This window comes from Anser cygnoides, chromosome 8 (assembly GCF_040182565.1).
Source record: "Anser cygnoides isolate HZ-2024a breed goose chromosome 8, Taihu_goose_T2T_genome, whole genome shotgun sequence".
Taxonomy (NCBI): Eukaryota; Metazoa; Chordata; class Aves; order Anseriformes; family Anatidae; genus Anser; species Anser cygnoides.
In genome coordinates, this window is record NC_089880.1 from 12797854 (window position 1) to 12813992 (window position 16139).

Genomic DNA, 16139 nt, shown 5'->3' on the forward strand with positions numbered 1-16139 from the left:
GTTCTCTCCTACACAGAACGCCGACAAAGCAAGAGTGTTTTATTGGCTCCAGGTGACTCAACCAGACGGAAGCATCCAACCTGTTCGTTTTACAGACTCCTAAGAATTAGGCCATCACAGCAAAACAAGACATTCTCTGTAATCTTTTAGCCTGAAAAATCTCATGTCTTTCACCTCTTGAGGAAGAAAATTAGATTTATCTACTGTATTCAAAGGAAAGGGCTATTACCTTCTTCTCATCAAGGGATGCCAGGTTAATTGCTGGAGGACAAAATCGCTTCCAAACATCAAAACCAGCATTTGGTCAGGTTCATCTATAAGCATCTCCAAACCAATTTCCCAATTCTGCTTTTGTCTTTGTCTCCCCGTACTTTCAGTGCTCCTTTTGAAACGATATCTACCCTTTTCCTTTTAACAGGAACATCCTTCTTCAACGCCCCTCTACCTTTCTTCCCCCTCTACCTTTTTTCATGTTATTCTTGGTCCCTTTACCTTCAGTTTGTTCCTCTTTCATATAATTCACTTCTGTAGCTAATCCTTCCCAGAACTGCACACCTGGACTCTCTGTACAGACTTGCAAGTTCCGTGGGTTCTCTCTCTCCAAACACAGTAAGATGGAGCATCTCCTCTCTTCCACTGAGACTTGAAGGCTGATTCATTACTAAAATCTTAATCTGTTCCTGAAGCTGGCGGTAGGATCTTTCCAGCACGTGCAGATCATCCTCTCCCAAATACTTGTGTAGCAAATAACCTGCTGGCTCACACCAGAGCCCACGAAGTGCCTGTCGGTGGGCAGCACAGAGAGATTAGGGTGCCCTGCGGCCTCTGGGATGGTGCCGTGTAGGACAAAGGAAGAAGGAATCTGATTTTTGCATCTGAAGGTAGTGCTACATTTAAGGCTGCCCTTCAGTTTCTGAGGCTTGCCAGCAGGCTCCTCCGAGATGAAAGCTGCTATTTTCTACTGAAACAAAATAAAGGGCAAAAGAAATGACCTTATACCAAGACAGTACCTCCCAAAACCAATCTACATAGTGTGCTGGGGGAAAAGGTACTGTCAAAAAGGAAGATGTGTTTTTAGCTGTGTATGCCACTCAAACTCTACCCACGTTCCCACACTTTTCTTGGTCCTGGTATTGAAAAAGTGCCTTTGAAAAAAACCCTGTAATCAATAGATGCTCTTGGGCTTCTCTTGGGGCCACTGCTGGAATTCAAGTAGAGGATGTAAAGCGCTTTCAAAGGCACTTTCATGTATTCTGACCTCTCAGCACAAAAGGTAACAAACCCAACTACAGGGATTCAGATCTGGTGGACCCTGGCTTCATTCCAGTACCTCTCAGGCTACTCAGATTGCAAATGCGAAATAAAATGTTTTTCTCCCCTTAAGGACAAATAAGACAAAGCCGACCCAATTCAGCAAGGGTGAAAAAGTATTTATATTGAATCAATCCAAAACCCACTCAGAGAGGGACCATGAAGTCATTTCTGTGAGGATACACAATTTTAAATTGTCATTGCTTAAACATCAGTGAAACATACTCTTGGGTTAATTGAACATCATCTATTCCTTCACAGATTGTTCCTTATCTTTGATTGAATGAGGCTATCCAGGACTGACTATAACAAAAAAGGGTAAGAACACAATAATAAAAAATATTCAAACAAAGACTATGCTTACTGGTGATCCTCAAAACACTTGAAAACATTTGTAATATTTGCTCTCTGCACCTTGCTGGCAGCTCATGCAGGGCCAGCGCTTCCAGATGGACAACCTGGGAGCAGAACAAGAAATTTACATGTGCCAGAACTGAGCCGAGCTTTTTGACTTCCGTTTGCCAACAGAAATCCTTTTAAATGCAGATTGCAGATATAAAAAGTATGCAGAGTTGAAAAAATAAACTTCAGTCTGCAACAAACCATCTAACGAAAAAAACAATTCCTTTTCCTTCTAAATAGAAGGAAACTCTGCCAATACTACTAACTGTAGCTTGCACTGTTAAAAAGACACTAAAAGGCTTTACTTCTTATCTTATTGTCTAGGTATTTCTTTTGAATACTTATTTTAACACAAAATACACTGCTGTTTGGTTCTTATGCCTAAATGCAATGCTGATGTATCTGAGCTTTAAGAATCATCATGAAACATTTTTATAAACAGCTGGAATTTTACTCCTTGAAAAAGCACCCACTGACAAAAAACATGTGAGCTTATTACCCAAACTGCCAGAAATGATGAGATTATCGTAGTAAAAAATACAAAATATGTGGTAGGATAAATTATCTGCGATGTAATTGGGAAAGATCAGTCCCATGTAAATGTGGTATTTTGAAGGGAGTCCAGGGAGAGAGCAACTGTAGGAGAACCATGCCTTAATCCCTCCCGAGACAGACTGGATGGTCCACATCAAACAGGATGCATCTCAGTACAAATCCCTCTCAGCACCATGGGCTTAGGGGAAAAGAGAGACAGAGGGAAAGCAGGAGCAATGCCACATGCTCAATCGGGCACGTGGAGGAGGTTCAGAGTGCACTCATCATCTCAGCCAAAAGCATCAAACCCAAGGCTAAGAAATCCCAATGATACAACATCTAAAAATAACCCAATTCCACTGAGAATTCAATTCATCTCATTTGGAAGTGAAGCAACCCATCACACTCACAGTCAGATGAAAATGGCCACAGGAGAAGTGTGGAAGCAGGATTTTTTTTAATTTATTAATTATTAAATAATTATTATTAAATTATTATTTATTAATTTTTTATTATTTTTTATTTATCTACCATACAGAGCTGCACAGGCAAAACATGTAACCCCTGACCCCTACGTATATTGAACTCAGGACTGGTTATTGTTAAGGGCTGCTTTGGCTTTGGGAAATCTGTGCCGAAGATGAAAACTGTCTGTCTGTCCTTAATCTCAGCACAGCACCGCATGAACTCTTCCACAAATTCAAAGACAGCCCAACTACGGACTGCTCAACTCTTCGACTAGCGCTCCCAAAAGACATAATGATTCTTCACTTTGGAGAGAACAGCCCATGCATAATAAATAATGGTTCTCTTTGTTGTTTCAAAAGTCAAAGGTTAATTCACCCATGAACCAATAAAAATATATATAACTACAATATGAATTATCAGTCAATAACATGTAACGTTATTAGCGGAAGTTTCAAAGCAAACCAGAGTGAAATGGGTGACAATAAAGGGTCATTTCATACGTTGTGCTGTGGTTTGCAGCACCGTTACCTATATTGTGCGCTTCTGGAGGCAAACACGTTGTTTTTTGCAGGTTTGCAACACGTCTTGAACATTTATGATTCTCGATGAGGAGCACTAATGCATTATTAATAACAGCAGGTGGGCAACTTCATTTACAGAGCAACGAGACTTGTCCTCTCGGAGGGGAAGGACTGGATGGGTTACAAAGATAACACTCAGATGACTATGGACGATGAGAGAACTGCCTCCCAACTGCTGCTCATTATAAGTACATGAAGCACCTTATTTCTTAAGTTGCTCAAACGCAGCTAACAAGAAAAGAAAATGGAGCCAAGTGAAAATTCTCTCAGGTGCCAGTAATGTTGTAAAGCTATGGCAAGGGAGGGGGGAGATAGCCAGATCATAAAATGGAACGATATGACTAGCAGGATATTCCAAGAATGAGGATCAAACGTGGTGAAGTTTACTATCCCCTGTAGAACAAAATAAAAACAAACAAAAAACCAACACTATAAGTAGCAAGGAGGTGGAACAGTTTGCTTATGAGCCCAGTAACACTCATTACTAAAATATTAGCAATGACTACCTTTGAAAAGGCTCCGAGCCACTCATGCAGTAGAAAAGCAGACGAAAACCACTATATATCCACCTCTGTGGCAATATAAAGGACAAGACAGTGACTTGAGATGGTCTAAAATTCCACCATCAACTCATCCCAAAAGCCTGGCACTATGTGACTGAAGAGGTGTTTTGTGCACAGGCAGGGGACAATAAGAAACATCCCCAGCGTACAAACAAAGGATAAAGCACAATCAGAGTGAAGTGGTATTATGGAAATCCGGCATTGCTTTCACATTAATGCACCATTCTTTTCTGATCTTCTCATCTCCTCGTAAGATGAGCAGCAAAACCAGAACAAAACTAAACTCCAGAAGTAAAAACTGATTAAAGGCGGGCAAAGAGGGGGATTTCCAAAAGATATATTCTAAAAGACTGATTATTTATTTTAGACATAAAAGCAAGAAGGGATTAGAGATGTATAAAACAAATAGAATGGGAATTAACTAAGCCCAGCACGCACCTTGTTACATAACAAAACCAAGGGGCAATTTCACATGAGAGGCAGCAAATTTAAATGATTGTCAGGAGACCTTTTCTAATGCTATCTATAAATCAGCCGGTAGAATTCTCTTCCACAAGATATTATACAGACAAATTTTTCAGCGAGATTAAAAAAGGATTACGTGTTTATATAAGGAAGAACAACATATGTAGCTGCATTAGTCAGGTTTAAAAATAACAAGAGTGAGCAATTATCATGCTTCAGGACACAAGCTGATCAACAGCAAGGATCAGGAAGATATTTTTCCCCTGGTGGGACAGCACTGCAGATTTGGCCAGATTACAGTTTTGACTTTCCAATGAAAACTATCTACTGCCACAGAAGGGATGCAGCGTAGAACGAACATGTTTAAGAACAGTAGTAAGAAAACCAGAGGAATGGAAACGATACAACGGGGATACATTGATAATATATCTTTTAATAACATGTATCGGAAGATTGCCTGTACTCTGCATGATATGCAGTCAAAAGTACTAAAGGAATCAAATTTCCAAGTCACTGGGTATCATGCTGAAAAATTCATGAGGAAACAAGAGCTACCAGATAGCTGGGAAGAGCTACAACAGCCTTTCAGATCGCAATTCAGCAAGGCATTTAACATGGTCACGACTGGGAAAAGAACCTGGGAGCTGTTTGCTTAAAGCACTAGCATAAGAAAAGATCACATTTGAAAGCCCATAGCCTGGAATTGGGGAATAAAGGTCAGAAGTCTGTCCAAAACAATGGTGATAAACAATAAATATTATAAGAAAGAAGTCATCTGAGTCTATCAACGTGTTTAATCAAACACTGGTGTTTGTCAACAAATGGGCTGCAGCAGGTGAAGCACGTGGAGAGCAAGCGGTGGCCTTCAGCTTGTCCCAGCAGGATTCAGGCGGCTGCATTTTTGTCCTTCCCTTACGTCAGGAAGGAGGCAATAATTTCTGTGACCTGGGCTCTTCAGTGCCCTGGCACGCTGCCAGGAAGCAGCCCAACACTTCAGAAAACCTTCTGATAACACAGCGTACATACTAATTAGAAAAACTAATGGAATTGAGCTTTGACAAGGCTAGTAGCACAAACCTGAGAACCGGCTGCAGGAATATCTAAAAAGAGTAATTATGACAAATGATAAGGTGTCAAGGTAGAAGAAACCGTCCAATGGGATGTGGTGGGGATAGAGGCATGACTGCTTCTGTTTAACATCTTTGTTAATGATCTGGAAGAAAAGTTAAACAGCACATTAATTACACTGAGCTATATTAAATTAGGAGGTGAAGCAAGGGCCAGCAAGGACAGAGAAATAACACAAAGGGTTGTGAGCAATTAGAAACTGATAACACACGTTCCCAAACTGGTAACACACGTTCCCGTGAACTTCAGTGCAAGAACTATGTGAGTCAATTGAAGGGAAAGTAAAAAAAAAAAAAGAAAGAAAAGGCAAGAAAAGTGATAAAAGGGTGAGAATGACTGATTTGCAGAGAAAGTATTAATGAAACTGCACATAACTTGACTAAGTCATGATTTAGAGGTGAAGAACAGAATGAATGAGTTGGTACACGCTGAAGTACCACTGAACCAAGCACAGACTGGAACATGACCAGGTGGTTACAGCTATATACGTTCATAGTTCCCCTACACTAATTGCAAGTGAATTAGATAAAGTCAAGTTTACATCAAAAATGAGAAGAATGTTCCTGCAGTTGAGGTCCACCAGCCGGTGTCACAAACTGGATTTACCCATCATTTGACTCAGCTCTGAACAGTTTGACATAACGAACAAATCTGCTTTGGCAGAAAGATGTTGTGAAGGTTACCAAGCCTATGAATGGCCTTTCTGCCAGAATAAAAACGTGGATGAGAGCTGGGTGAGCATCCTGGAGACAACCAATTTTTCCTTAAGACACAAAACCCACGGAGCAATAACCAACAAACCTAAACCACCGTAACAGCAGATCAAAAAGATTGAAGCAGATTTAAACAAATATGCTATTGTGAGAAAAGATGGAGTGGAAAGTGGAAGGAAAAACGTTAATCTTACAACAGGGAGGACAGCTCTGAGCAGTTTTTTTCATGAAGGATGCCGTGATGCCTCACATTAATGTAAATCAACAGCTCCATCTCCGCATTGGCACTGTCGCAGAATTAAAAATATGTACTTGTAGGCCATCGAGTCACATGGCCAGAAAAGATCAGACTTGTCCTAACCTGGCAGCATGACGGTAGCAGAGCAGCGCTCTGGAGAGGCAACAATCTTGCTGACTGCATAAAAGATGAGGCTGGGCAGCCGTGAGATCTCATCAAGCTTTGACCTTCACTTAGGCTGGCTGCATTGTCTTCTGTTCCATTTAGCAGTACTCTTAAAGAGCAAAGAGGCAGACTGTATTTCTATAGATCCAATTATATTCTCGACTAGAAACAACTCAAGGAAGGCAACCCGTAAGTATCAGTCTTCCCATCACATTCACACAGAGTTCCTATAAAAATCATTTTATTTACTCCAGAGATTATGTTCTGGCTTTCTGTCTCATATGCACTTGTTTTTTTGCCTCTTTCTTGTCCTTCTTTTCTAATAGCCAGCAGACGTGGATGAATGACATATTGTTTGTGGTAACAGTTCACTAAACCCCTACGCCGAAGAAGCAAAATTGGAGAGTGATGCGAGCCTGAAGAGTGGTTTACCAATACCCCTCCAAGCCTGCCACTTCAGGAGGTCTGAAAATGCCAAGAGTCTCCTATTTACCCTGGTCCCTCAGTTCCAACGGCAGAGAACATGGTGTGTTGCCGCAGTGCTACAGGGGCCCAACAGTGCATCAGTAGGGAACGGGATGCACTGAGACTGAGGCACTGCCAGGACATAGCGTGTGTGGGAAGGGAAAAGCTGGTTTCTCGCCCACCTATGCGTCATGATGCCTGCTTCTAGCCGATTCCGTCTGTCTTCCTATTTGCTCAGGCAAGTAATATTCATTATTAAAAATATGACTTTTCCTATATATGAATCTCTATAAACAGCACACATCTGTCTATATGTGAGAGAGCACGTTTACGCATTTCCCCTTCTCAATTTTCCTACCTTTTGTGCCATTCCACCCCCTGTCAGTATTCCTCACAGATACACTTGGAAACTGTCAAATGACAATTAACACAACTGAACCTAGATGGAGACTAATCACAGATGATATTTGGGGAAATGGGGAAGAAAAGAAAGGACGAGCAACAAGAGCTCTCATCTCTGCACGTATGGCTTGTACAACGTCAGCATCAGCAGAACCCGCGGTATTCCCCTTGGTGGGACAAAACCAGAACAAGCATGTTCCACATGCTGGTCCACAAGTGGTTAGTCCTGAGAAAGGGTATAACTACTGAAATCACACTTTTCACACAGCAGGGAGCTTAAATCTATCTCTTTTCCTCCAGTGCACATGCAAGAGGTAAGAAGGCAAATTTCCTGAACTTTACACGTCAGCCCCTTAAAATAAATCCTTCACTGACCGCTGCCACTGAAGAGACTACTTAAAAAATGTCTCGTCAAGGAAATGTTCGCTTAAAGGCCATTATGCTGTTATGAATCAAAATTCCAGATGCCAAACAAATGCCAATTAGCAGTATTAAAAAAACAGATGCCTTGTTCTGAGTGAGTATCACTGCCTGGTGTTTGAAGGGAAAAAAATGGCACAGAACATGCTGGAAGCCACTGCCCGACTGAGAAGACAATTTTTAAATAGCTTTTCTAAGAGGCAAACTTAAAAAGCTGTTAAAGCAACTTATTATGGAAGTCTCAGCATAATTTTTCATCAGTATGGAAGAAGGTTAAGCTGTCCCCTGCCTTAAGCTGCTTTCTGTTCGGAAGTTGAAGCAGGGTGTAGAAGAGGTATGGCACAGAGGCAGGTCCACAGAAAGAATAACTGGAACAGCACTTACCCTGCAGCTGCTTTTAGCCCCCCAACTCACAGTGTGGGTGTCAATGTTTGGAAAAACAAAAATGTAACTCCTCTGATTATTCATTGCCATTATGTGTACAATAAGTCCTTGTCAAATAAAGATGACCTCATAAAAAGATTTTTAAAGCCATCATAGGCACCCCTTACATCCTTCACTTGGAGCTCTTCTCAGACCAGTGGTCGGAGACTTCCACAAGGTGTCCAGATCATCCACCTCCTCCTGAGAGCTGGCGAATTCTTAATGTAAAAATCAAAGGAAGAAACATGATTCCTCCTCTCCCTGCCTTATCATCCACTCGTTAGATCTGCACTAATCCACGAAGTTAGGAGGGTATTTTATTTCAGGAGTTTTGGTTTGAGCTCATCTGTATGCTTAAGAGATCTGACTTCAATTGCAGCTTGCTCTTTTAAACAGATCAGAAGTTGGCCTGTTTTAAAAAAGGGTGATCTCAGCCCCCACCTGCACCACAACCTGCTAAGGAGTACCGGCGTATAAATGGACTATTCAGAACAAAACCTCCAGAGCCAGAAGCCTTGTCCCTGTGAGGAAGACAGGAGGGTGCATTATGCTCCTGGGTATACAGGTGGCAGGACAGACAAAGCAGCATAATACCAGCTACACGTGGCACAAATAGCTTCTAGTTTTTTGCTGGTTTATGCCCAAGAAAGGCAGCTATGTACTGCTTCCTGAGCCTCTTTGCCAGAGTCCTAAAAAGCCCAAAAAACTGCCAGGGGAAAAATGAGGACCATTCTGCAAAGTTCTTGTTTTGAAGGGGGAAGGAGCTAAGAAGTACTGCAAAACTATTAGACAAGGATTAGGGAAATGTTAAAACATTACTTAAAGATGGGATCAACAACAACAACAATGTCCAAAAAAAGGGAACAAAGAAAAAAATGAGGTAAAATAAACAGTACAGATAGTAAACAATCACTGCTGATAAGTAGCTTGCAGTTGTTAGATGCAGGCTACCACCACAACACGTGCGTAGATCTACAGGCTAGGACAATTACTTATAGATGAAGACAAAGAAAACAGAGAATTTCTTATAAATGAAGGTGAGAGCAGCTAGGACTTCTGAAGCCTCTCCGAGTTCAGAAATCCTCCTGGCATTATATGGACCATATGGGGTCAGCATAAAAAACTCAGAGCTTGACATAACAGAATATTCTTGTGGTAACTTCACATCTAACTAGACCAAAACCCCTTTTTTCTGCCCAGAAAACAGATCATTGAAGTGATGGAAGACAGGAGCACAGAACAGCCAAGGTAGAAAGGCACCTCTGGAGGCCATCTAGTCAAATCCCCTTCTCAAAGCAGAGCCAAGTAGAGCACGGTGCTTAGGGCCTTGTGTCCAGCTGGGGTTTGAATACATCTTCAAGGATGGAGACTCCACAACCTCTCTAGACAACCTGTTACAGTGTTTAATCACCCTCACACTAAAAGAGGTTTTTTCTTAATTTAAATGGAATTCCTTGCATTTCAGTTTGCACCTATTACCTCTTCTTCAAAGAAGAGAGCCTGGCTCCGTCTTCTTTACTCCCTTCCATCGTGCATTTATACACGTTGCTAAGATTTCCCCCAAAGCTCTCTCTCTCCAAGACTAAGCAATATAGTCTATTTCAACTGCTATTTCAGTTATTTTTCTAACTAGATTAAAATAGTATCAATCGACACTATCATTATTGATAATAATCTATTGATACTAGAAGTTCAAAGTATGATCTGACAAGAAAGCCTCTACAAAAGAAATATTCTTCACAATGAGAACAGCCAAACTTCAGAGCAGGTTGTCCAGCAAGGCTGTGCAACTGCACCCCTGAAGGTTTTCAAAACCTGCCCGGAGAACACCCTCAGCAGCCTGATAGAAGTTGGTCCAGCTTAAAAGAAGGGGGTGGATCAGAGACTTCCAGAGGTCTTTTACGATCTATATTATTCTATGACTCTAAAAAGGAACCAAGGATGGATAGTCAGTATATTCACCCCTGAACGACGGAAGTTAGGAAGCAGCCAGGTTGTGAAATAGCCCTTAGCTCTGTTCCACTTCTCAATTCCATTAAATCCTGAGTTTACAGGTTGTTTTAGACATCATATATTCTATATACACTCTGGACAGCCTTAGCCCTGTTATAATTTAAATAGCTCCTATCAAATCCTTCGCTGTTTCTTTTTAAATTCTTATTTTTTAGAGATGACATAGTATACAACTTAATCAAAAAAACAACTTTTACGTGCATTTGGATCCAAAGTGAGCTAAGAAGTGTGCTTAAAATGGATGAATGTTATCTAAAACAAGGAAAGAACATATACACTAAGGTACAGAAATGGTATCCATATCCACACAGAATTTAAGAAGAGACAACGTTCTCTAGATAACTTCCCCCCCTCACCCCCGGCTTTAAATGAGACAGATTTCTAGCCAAAAAAAAAAAAAGAGAGGGGTATGAAACAATATGCAATATTCAAGTACGATATTTTAAACCATGAATAACTATTGTCAAAAGATGATAAAACTGAGCATCTCATTTTAACTTGAAGCATTTGCCCTCAGTCTAATAATAGAAAAGCCTTTGTGTTCTTGGATAAACTGACCAAAGACTGACACGGGCAAGAAAACCCACATTTTAGCCTAAAACATCTGATGCAGACTCACAGCCAGCTGAACTCACAACAAAAGCTGAAGAGATAAAGAGCAATTAACACACCTGCAGAGATTTCACCAGCTTCCGAGTAAACTATAAATACATTTCAATTTTCTATGTAGTTTGTTGACTTGAGGGAAAAATAGCATGCTATCACCAACATAAAGGAAGTTTTTGCCTAGTCAAAAATTGAATACGTAATGCAATCCCTGGCGACGACTTCAAAAGTATTTATATAGGTCGCTGCCCATATTTAAACTGATGTTTCGTTATTTGCAACTTCAGATCAATCCAATGAAAATAAGCAAGCTACAGATCTACCAGAAATTTCATCTATAATACATGACAGTTGATACCAATACTTCTTGGTCAACTGGAAATATTAAGTAAATACTCATTTTTTTTCAGAGCCCTGTTGATATTTTCATCTCCTCCTCTTATTCCATGAGAAAAAATTCCTCCTTTGCAGAAAAGGCACACTTACTGGTACTTTGAAAGGAGAAGTGTTTGCAGCATCCATGGAGTTGGTTTTCTCAGATGTGCTGGTCCCGGAGATGCTCCGTCTGCGAGGAGATCTCTCTGCTGGGACCTCTGAGGAAGAAAAGAAAAAGAGGGTGAATGGGTGCAGGGGGGTGGGGAATTTTATGCTGTACAGGACAGACTCCTCAGCAAAGTTTCCAGTGCGTACTAAACTGCTGAATTACACTCACCTTTTTTTTTTTTTTTTGTCTTATTTACTCCCTAAATTACAGCAGCATTTCCACTGACAGATTCAAGGTTGCGAATCTGACTTGACTGGATGCAATAGGCATGAAAAGTGCTGGTAAAGATCAACACCCAAACGTATATCACTGTTTGTGAGATACTATTCAGAGAACTTTAAATTATTCTTTTTTACATAAGCAACGCAATAATTAACTGATAACTAAAATGAAGCCACAGAGAAATTCAGTTCTAGTCACAGCTGAACACAATTTGACAGAGGTCAAAGTTCAGTCTTTTATGACCACACAACTTGCTCAAACCCTACAACCACCAGAAGACTTGTAACAACCCGGGTAATATGACATATATATCTCTGCAGATTAAAAAAAAAAAAAATAGGTCAACTTCTCATTCTGGGAATATGACCTTACTAAGACACGACTTTGGCATCTTAAATCCATGCAGGCTGATCCGATGAGCACAAATATTCATAAAAGATATGCTTCTATCTGATTCTATTGACTTACAAAGTATATACAGTATTTTTTTAAAAATCTGGCATACAGACACACGTATACTACACATACATGCTTTTTTATGCCTAGCCAGATACACACACACATGCACATACACACAGACACAGATACCTTTATCGCAACTGCTGCCCATCTCCAGCTCAACTGCCAGCCTTAAAGGAATCCAGCTTCACAAGACATCCTAACACGGGGAGGGAAAAAATCACTTCCTAGCAGAAAGTCTATTGTTATCCTCTGAATCCTAAAGAAAAGGAATAAACGGCGACTCCAGCCAGTGACATTCTGACTCCTGCCGTGTTCCTTTCAAAGACAGATGCAGCTTAAACTTCCATTCCTGGCCTCCTGGCCCTGGGGATCCGTGCTACTTCCACTTAGGAGAAAGCTGGGTCTCTGCTCCCCTCCCTTCCCACAGCTTGCGGAGAGCAAGCGAGCGAGCAAGTGAAAAAGAAACACACAGGACTGCAGCTATTCAATCAATCGCTCCGACTGCACATCCTCATTAGTTACTTTCAGGCTATTAACAGACGCCCAACTGCCGGCTTCCCTCCGTGACAGCAAATTTCACTGTATATCCTGATTCACAGCAGCAAAAAGGGTTTACAGAGATATACAGCCAGCTGGTGCCACGAGAACAGCGCTTTTCTCAAAATAACCGAAGAAAAACCGAGAAAAGCCTTCTTCAGGGATAATATTACTTGTGGTGTCTTTGCATTCTGGATTTTCATGTCACCAGAGTTATAATACGTATCTCCCATGGATGCTTGAAGAAAGACAAAATGGAGCATACTGAACGAGAGGCTAAGAAATCTGGACCCTGCAGTATTAGTGTCTCACGCTGTAGATATTTATCTTTTGAAAAACCAGACCGCTAACGCTCAGCCTCTCGATCTGCTTGTAACCATCGATGGGGAGAGGACTGCAAGCGGGGAGAAGAGCCTCCTAACCTGGGCTCCGGAGCGAAGTGTAAGGCTCACTGCAGCTACCCCTGGGAAATGGGCAGGGCAGACGGCTCGCTGCCGACCGCGAGGATGATGCACGAGCCCCGCTCGCCCCGAACAAGTAAATCACGGGCTGCCAGAGCTCCCGGTACCGGCGACAGAGCGATGCTGCTTTCGGGGAGCCCTCTCCTCCGGCTGACGAGCAGCATCGGGCACTTTCCCGCACAGCTCAGGAGGCATCGCCTGCCCGGTGCTGGAGGGTAAGTCCCTGTCAGGGCACCTTTGGAGAACAAAATGCTTGGAGCGGGGCCAGTGCTAGACCGGGGTTTCTGCGTTAACGGTCAGCCCTGCTCCCTCAGCAGCCTCTGCAGAGGCGGCTGGTTTCATCCGAAAATGTGCTTTCCTACACCGCCACCAGCATCCCCCTTCCCCTAAGAAGAAAAACTTATTTCCTGCAGCTCCTGTAAGCACAGCTCTCCCAAAGAGAGCCGTATTACCTCGGATTTAAATGATGGCTTTTGCTGTTCTCATTTTAAATGTAATGAAAGCAAACGGGAGTGACATATTCACTTGGAACCGGGGAGTAAAGCAAGCACCTTTTATTTTAGATTGAATCGTAATGAGTAACGTAATAGGCTTGGCTTTCTCCACTTCTCACACACAGGAAATCACATCAAAGCTGCTTCAGTAATTTAACACAGTCTGTTAACTTTGCTGAGTCATAAATGAAAACAGGAGCCCGAATTCCCCGCGATTTTCAACAATAGGTGGTCGTTCTGCGAGACAGGGAGATCAGGAGAAGTTTCTGATTAAAGCAAACGGAGCTGAAGTTGCACCGAGGAACGTGCCCGGCTCTCCTCGCCTTCCCTCTTCCCACCACATCTGTCCAGGAACGATTCAGGTTCTCGGCAAATAAACCACTGGGGCTCCATCAGTGAAATGAGTTTCTCCTGTTCTCAGACCACCACAGAAGCATATCGAATGGGGAAGGGAAAATGAAATACTCACGAGGTGCCTGTAACAAACTAAAAATAAAACTACCTTCTCTTCCCCTTCCAAAAAGCAAGGGCAAATAGACAACTTGCTCAGTCCCCAGGAAACTGAAGGCCCTAGATAGAGCAGAATTGTCAAGAGATGTTAACTCAAAATCAGAAACTAACGGCATTCTGCCATGACATCCTTAGAACAGAATTTTTGCTGAGTTGTGTAAAAAAAAAAATCTATACTGTCATCACTGAGCAAAAAATTAGACAGTTCCCTCTCCAGCTCCACAAGCAATGCTAGAGGCTACTCTTGCATAATCTTCACCTGCTGTAAAAATCAATGCACCTCTCATAGGCTCAGTATTAAATTACAATTGCTCTCCGCATTGCTCACTCTCAGGGACCAGGGCTACAAATAAATCACATTGTTTCTATGGAGAAACAGTCTGAAACCCTTCTCATCCCCTCCCAATCTCTGGGGGAGAAAAAAAAAAAAAAAGACAGATCTTCCCCTTTTCAACCTTAAAAAAATCCATCAAAGAAATGAGTTGTAAACATCCCTGTGGGGCAGCTTTAATCTATCCCCTCATATATTGATGATATGCAGTAACATTTATGTAAATAAATATTTATGTAAATACATATTTACACACTACATGGTAACATACACCAATTAGCTGAGGCAATTTCTCCGCCATGGCAGATGCCTCTGAAGTGCCCAGGGATACAAGGAAGGGAGCTCTCCCAACCTCTTCTCGTTGCCCCACTCCCTCTCCACCAAAGCCCTCGGGCTTGTTTTGTTGGCCAGAAGGTAGCTCTGTGCCGGGGCGGTTCAGGTTGGAAATTAGGAGAAACTTCTCCTCAGAAAGAGCAGTCAGGCACTGGGACGGGTTGCCCAGGGAGGTGGTGGAGTCACCGTCCCGGGGGGTGTTTAAGGAAAGGTTGGATGTGATGCTTAGGGACACGGTTTAGAGGGTTATATTGGTGGTAGGGTGATGGTTGGACCTGATGATCTTGGAGGGCTTTTCCAACCCTAAAGATTCTGTGATAAGCAGCTGCAGGGACTGCCCTGCTTTGAAGGCAGCTGTCTGGGCTGCAGCATCACTGACCTCCAGTCGGGATGTGGCTCTCGGACTCCTGGATTTCCTACAGCTTAGTGCTCCGGCCACTTGAAATCCAAAACCTCACTGCTGCGGGAATTTGTATTCTGCTGTGAAGAGCTCTTTCTCAGAATGACAGGAGGAAAGATGAAACAAACTTCCCAGCTTTGCAGGACAGCCCTTGCTACTCTATCTCAATTTTTGTGAATTAGAAATGGATTGGAGAAGGGCAGGAGAAACAATCAGGAACAAAGAAAGATCCTCAGGGGTTAGAGTGAAAAGAATGAAGCTACTGAACTTGTAAATAAGGTCACAGAAACAAAGATTGCAGGGGTCTCCCTGACTCTGCGAAGGGCAAGGCACAGAACGAACGCACGGCCGCAGCAGGACGCCCTGCCACGCGTCTGGACTGCGCTCGTGTCCTCCCAGCACTTGCGAGAGCACCTCCAGGTCTGAGAGCTCCTGCTAACAAAGTCCACAAGGGTGACTTCGAAGCAGTCCCAAGGACCTACCTAGGAATGCAGAAAAGGGGAAAATGCATCTGCAAGTAGAGCTCCCGTCTGTCGTTACTCACAGGGGCTGGTACTGGCCTCTGTCGCAGCAGCCAACAGGCCAGCCCATCCATGCCACGGCAGCAGGTCCAGCATTTCTAAGATAAAGCTCTCGGCCTGGCACTACACCCATGTTCAGCTGTGACTTTCAGCAGTTCACAACAGCACATGGCTTAGCGCTGACCTGCTACGACATCCTCAGTTCTGATGATCACGAAAGATTCGGATTTGTGAAAGGCTACCTTGAACAGCCAAAGACAGACAATCGACAACAAATTTGTATTTCTTTCCCAAGACATAGGTAGTGCTGAGCAAAATTCCCATCCTCATACTCATTCTCCAAATAATCTTTCTTTGAAATCTTTGCTTTGTCTTTTCTGGGAAGGGGGCAGGCTGCTGGTGTATATCATCTCCTTGTTAGGACAAC

The 16139-nt window shown here is 42.5% G+C and overlaps 1 protein-coding gene across 14 annotated transcripts in view; it reads right to left on the reverse strand.

Moving 5' to 3' along the window:
- RASAL2 (RAS protein activator like 2) overlaps nucleotides 1-16139 on the reverse strand; it is a 178211-nt gene that overhangs the window by 43743 nt on the left and 118329 nt on the right. For 13 of the 14 annotated variants that reach the window (XM_067001488.1, XM_067001487.1, XM_013191404.3 and 10 more), the window contains one exon: nucleotides 11384-11490. In XM_067001488.1, the coding sequence (XP_066857589.1) occupies nucleotides 11384-11490 (107 nt within the window). Of the gene's footprint in view, nucleotides 1-11383; nucleotides 11491-12251; nucleotides 12289-16139 lie in introns of those variants that run through there. The other variant, XM_013191412.3, reaches the window with a different exon arrangement.